Genomic DNA, 5,181 nt, shown 5'->3' on the forward strand with positions numbered 1-5,181 from the left:
TTGTAATTTCAAAATAGGCAGTTAAATTCTTGTACACGGCTATTACATATCACTTTCATGATTGAAGTTAATGGACTGTACAAGAATTTATGCGTGTTAACGTAACACTAAGAGATATCTAAGCAAAAACCCCCCACACACATATATATTTATTTATTTTTGGAACGGGCACAATTTTATTAAAATGTCACAATCGTTATTTAGTTCACTTAATTGGAAGTTTATATCACAAACTTCAGCTTAAAACTGTTAAATCCCGAAATAATAAATTCATAAGATACATTATTTCCTTATCATAGAAAAAGCATCATGAAAGTTCTTCGATTTTAAGCTTAAATACTCCTTCACACGCATTGGTTCGAAACAAGGGTTCAGAAATGCAGACGAAGGAGCCACCACAGAGTCAACTGGAGGTCCTTGAAAGTAAACAAATGAGATCCGTTGCTTTAACTGATTAACCTTAACTCGATGCAAAGGTGATACAAATTTTGCATTCGAAAAAATGTGCATGAGGTCTCCAAGATTCACTAACAATGCACCCTCAACAGGTTGTATTTGATGCCACCCTAACCCTTGAACAAATACCTCTAACCCATGCACGCCACCTAGGTGCAATATGGTTACGAGGAGCGAGTCTGTGTGTGGTGCAAGACCAAGCGTAGAGTTCGGTTTAGGACAAGGCGGGTAAGAGTTGAGTAGAAGTGCACCTTGTTGAGATGAAGTAGCCCAATTTATTTCCTCTTGTGTTGCATTTATTGATTGAAGTATAATAACTATGAGTTTGTGAGCTAGTGATTTCACTTCACTTTGATAAGCATGCATTGTGTCACTACAATATTTAAAAAAAAAAACATACTTTAGGTACTACTCCGTACTAAAAGTAATCAGCAAGTAAGAAAAATGAGTATAGCAAAGAAAAAAAAATACTCTCAATTTTTGGCTTTTTGAATTTTTTATTTTTTATTTTTTTTTTTTTTTATGAGAGTGTCGTTGTTTACAAAGTTTTCATGAAAAAACACTCCAAAAAATTTCATTTGAAAATGTGACATTAATGGTATGTGAATAGTATAATAATTAAATAATAAAGTAATTGTTCAAGTATTAAATTTTAAAATGCTTTCTAATATAATTCTTGTTTTTCCAAAAATAAAAAATAAAAATAAAAATAATTGTTCAAGCATTAATTATTGAAAACGTACCAAAATTGATGATAATCATTTGGCCAAAGAACTTTAGCATCATCATCAACCGAAGAATCCATGATAGTGAACCCTTCATGCCACATTGACTTATCAAAGTACGACGATATAGGAAACAAACCATAACCAGTGACTCCATTAGCAGATCTCAAGACCTTGCGCTTTTCGTCCATCGAGAGACCAAAAAGCCTTCGTGCCTCGGACTCAACCTTTTTAACCATTTCAAATGGTATACCATGGTTAAGGACTTGAAACATACCCAAAGTTTCGCACGCTTGTTTTATAACATCCATTGCATTGGGATCACTTAGATCGACAACCGGTATTAGTGTATGTGTATCTTGAATCATTTGAAGAGGCTGGTCTAGTTGAATGGGCCATTGATGAGTTTCTGGAACCTCATGCATTGTGTTAAAATCAAGAGGAGTGTTTTCAAATTTAGCATAATCGCGAAAGGCTTCTGAGAGAGTAGTCATGATTGAACACAATGCAACTCGGTTTTTGTGGTTGGGAGTTGAAATAAAAAGTGAAGCTTTGTATATGTTTGTATATGTTGTTTTATATCTTTGGTATATATAGTTACACATGCAAGCCTTATATACTACTTTACATACCATTTGAAACTTTTGCAATAAATGATAAATTCACCTCTTAAATAGGTAATGTTAATTAATATTTGTTTTTTTATCGTTTAATAATCATAAATTACAACTACTTTCCATTAGATTTTTTTTATTAGAATAGTAAACTTTTTATGCAACTTTATAGAAATAGATTTTCAAAAACAATTTTTGCAGATATAGAGAAATCGGCAATTGAAATTAATGCCAGTTTGCAACTTGTCACGTCATATCATCGTAAACCTGCGTTTGGAATGCCGGTTTACCTACATGACAAGTTTTTTAGATCTTAATTTACTGATGGTTTATATATATAAAATATAATATTTACTTTATATATAAGTGAAATTAGATATACATATTATATTTATTTAATTTCTCGAATAATTTAAAGTTTTGTTTTCATCCAATGTAAGCATGCACTTCTATTCAGTTACACAACATGGCATTTTTTTTTTTTTTTTAACCAAAGCCACTTATTTAAACTTTCATTCGATATTCAATATATTCTTCTTAATTACTACAATATATATTGATTATGATTATATGCATCTTCCTCAGATTATCTTCCTAAAATCTTGCTCGTACGAACATTTCATGTTTCTTCCTAATAGTCAAAACCATGTGTACAGTTTGAAAAATCACTAACAACCTCTCGAACCATCTTATCCCAATATATTAACTAGTTTGAGTATATTTTCTTAACAAGTCGATTTTAATTCAAGCCAACCAAATAACAACAACAATTGTAAACTAAATAACCGTTATCAGACCATGATCAAATTAAGATCTAGATAAATAGATAAATAAATTTGTCACGTATGAAAACCGGCATTCCAAATGCCTGTTTGCGATGACATGGCGTGACAAGTTGCAAACCGGCATTTCGATTGTCGGTTTCTCCATTTCTCTAAAATTTGAGTTTGAAAAACTATTTCCGTAAAGTTGCATGAAAATTTTACTATTAATTTTTTTCCCCTTTCCATGTACGTTGCAAATAAATAAAATTATTGTCAATTTACAATAATTCCAGTTTAAATTTAAATATGAATAATAAATTAATTTTATTATTGTTATTATTATCATTCATTATTATTACTAATGTTGGAACTATAATAATTGTTCATACAAATTACTTTTGGTATAATTGACAATAACAAGTGTACGTTTTTCTATTTGAGAAAGTGCACTTGGTGTTTTGCATGTAATGTAGTTAAGAAGAAGTTAGCCAAGTGGTGATTATACATTTTGGTCACATGTGACATAAAAATACAAAATATTAACATGTTAATGACACGTTTGACGTATATTGTTACATGTGGAGTTAGTCTTATGATTCTACATAAAGTATACACCTTGTGTTAGAACTAAAAATATCGGTGAAAATAGTATGTAAAATAGGATGTTACATTTTTGACCATTTTGAACATATTTACCATATATGGCATATTCTTAGTTCATGCGCTGTAATTTCGCCATCAAATTTTATCATTCTACCACCATTTGATGATTATATTCCATGAATACCCCTTAATAAACTATAACAACAACTTTGTATAAACTATCATTAAAGGTAAATTAGTACATCTAGATTACAACAACAACAACAACAAAACCCAATACCACTTATGTACGTGGTGTAGTGACCCGAACTTTTCCATGTTTATATATATTAATTGAGATTGATATTTACATGATTAAATGTTTCCAACATGTTAAGCAATCAAACTTGTTAAGACTTGATTAATTGAAATATGTTTCATATAGACAATTGACCACCCAAGTTGACCGGTGATTCACGAACGTTAAAACTTGTAAAAACTATATGATGACATATATATGGATATATATATAGTTAACATGATACTATGATAAGTAAACATATCATTAAGTATATTAACAATGAACTACATATGTAAAAACAAGACTACTAACTTAATGATTTTTAAACGAGACATATATGTAACGATTATCGTTGTAAAGACATTTAATGTATATATATCATATTAAGAGATATTCATACATGATAATATCATGATAATATAATAATTTAAAATCTCATTTGATATTATAAACATTGGGTTAACAACATTTAACAAGATCGTTAACCTAAAGGTTTCAAAACAACACTTACATGTAACGACTAACGATGACTTAACGACTCAGTTAAAATGTATATACATGTAGTGTTTTAATATGTATTTATACACTTTTGAAAGACTTCAATACACTTATCAAAATACTTCTACTTAACAAAAATGCTTACAATTACATCCTCGTTCAGTTTCATCAACAATTCTACTCGTATGCACCCGTATTCGTACTCGTACAATACACAGCTTTTAGATGTATGTACTATTGGTATATATACTCCAATGATCAGCTCTTAGCAGCCCATGTGAGTCACCTAACACATGTGGGAACCATCATTTGGCAACTAGCATGAAATATCTCATAAAATTACAAAAATATGAGTAATCATTCATGACTTATTTACATGAAAACAAAATTACATATCCTTTATATCTAATCCATACACCAACGACCAAAAACACCTACAAACACTTTCATTCTTCAATTTTCTTCATCTAATTGATCTCTCTCAAGTTCTATCTTCAAGTTCTAAGTGTTCTTCATAAATTCCAAAAGTTCTAGTTTCATAAAATCAAGAATACTTTCAAGTTTGCTAGCTCACTTCCAATCTTGTAAGGTGATCATCCAACCTCAAGAAATCTTTGTTTCTTACAGTAGGTTATCATTCTAATACAAGGTAATAATCATATTCAAACTTTGGTTCAATTTCTATAACTATAACAATCTTATTTCAAGTGATGATCTTACTTGAACTTGTTTTCGTGTCATGATTCTGCTTCAAGAACTTCGAGCCATCCAAGGATCCATTGAAGCTAGATCCATTTTTCTCTTTTCCAGTAGGTTTATCCAAGGAACTTAAGGTAGTAATGATGTTCATAACATCATTCGATTCATACATATAAAGCTATCTTATTCGAAGGTTTAAACTTGTAATCACTAGAACATAGTTTAGTTAATTCTAAACTTGTTCGCAAACAAAAGTTAATCCTTCTAACTTGACTTTTAAAATCAAATAAACACATGTTCTATATCTATATGATATGCTAACTTAATGATTTAAAACCTGGAAACACGAAAAACACCGTAAAACCGGATTTACGCCGTCGTAGTAACACCGCGGGCTGTTTTGGGTTAGTTAATTAAAAACTATGATAAACTTTGATTTAAAAGTTGTTATTCTGAGAAAATGATTTTTATTATGAACATGAAACTATATCCAAAAATTATGGTTAAACTCAAAGTGGAAGTATATTTTCTAAAATGGTCAT

At 30.0% G+C, this 5,181-nt stretch overlaps 1 protein-coding gene across 1 annotated transcript; it reads right to left on the reverse strand.

Annotated features, from left to right (window-relative positions):
* Nucleotides 1-282: 282 nt before the first annotated feature.
* LOC139876087 (gibberellin 3-beta-dioxygenase 1-like) lies at nucleotides 283-1,675 on the reverse strand. Its single transcript, XM_071863388.1, has 2 exons — nucleotides 1,200-1,675; nucleotides 283-829 (listed from the first exon to the last, which is right to left on the reverse strand). The coding sequence occupies exons 1-2, from the start codon at nucleotides 1,673-1,675 to the stop codon at nucleotides 283-285; spliced, it is 1,023 nt and encodes a 340-aa protein (XP_071719489.1).
* Nucleotides 1,676-5,181: the final 3,506 nt, after the last annotated feature.

Source organism: Rutidosis leptorrhynchoides, chromosome 11 (genome assembly GCF_046630445.1).
Source record: "Rutidosis leptorrhynchoides isolate AG116_Rl617_1_P2 chromosome 11, CSIRO_AGI_Rlap_v1, whole genome shotgun sequence".
Lineage (NCBI taxonomy): Eukaryota > Viridiplantae > Streptophyta > Magnoliopsida > Asterales > Asteraceae > Rutidosis > Rutidosis leptorrhynchoides.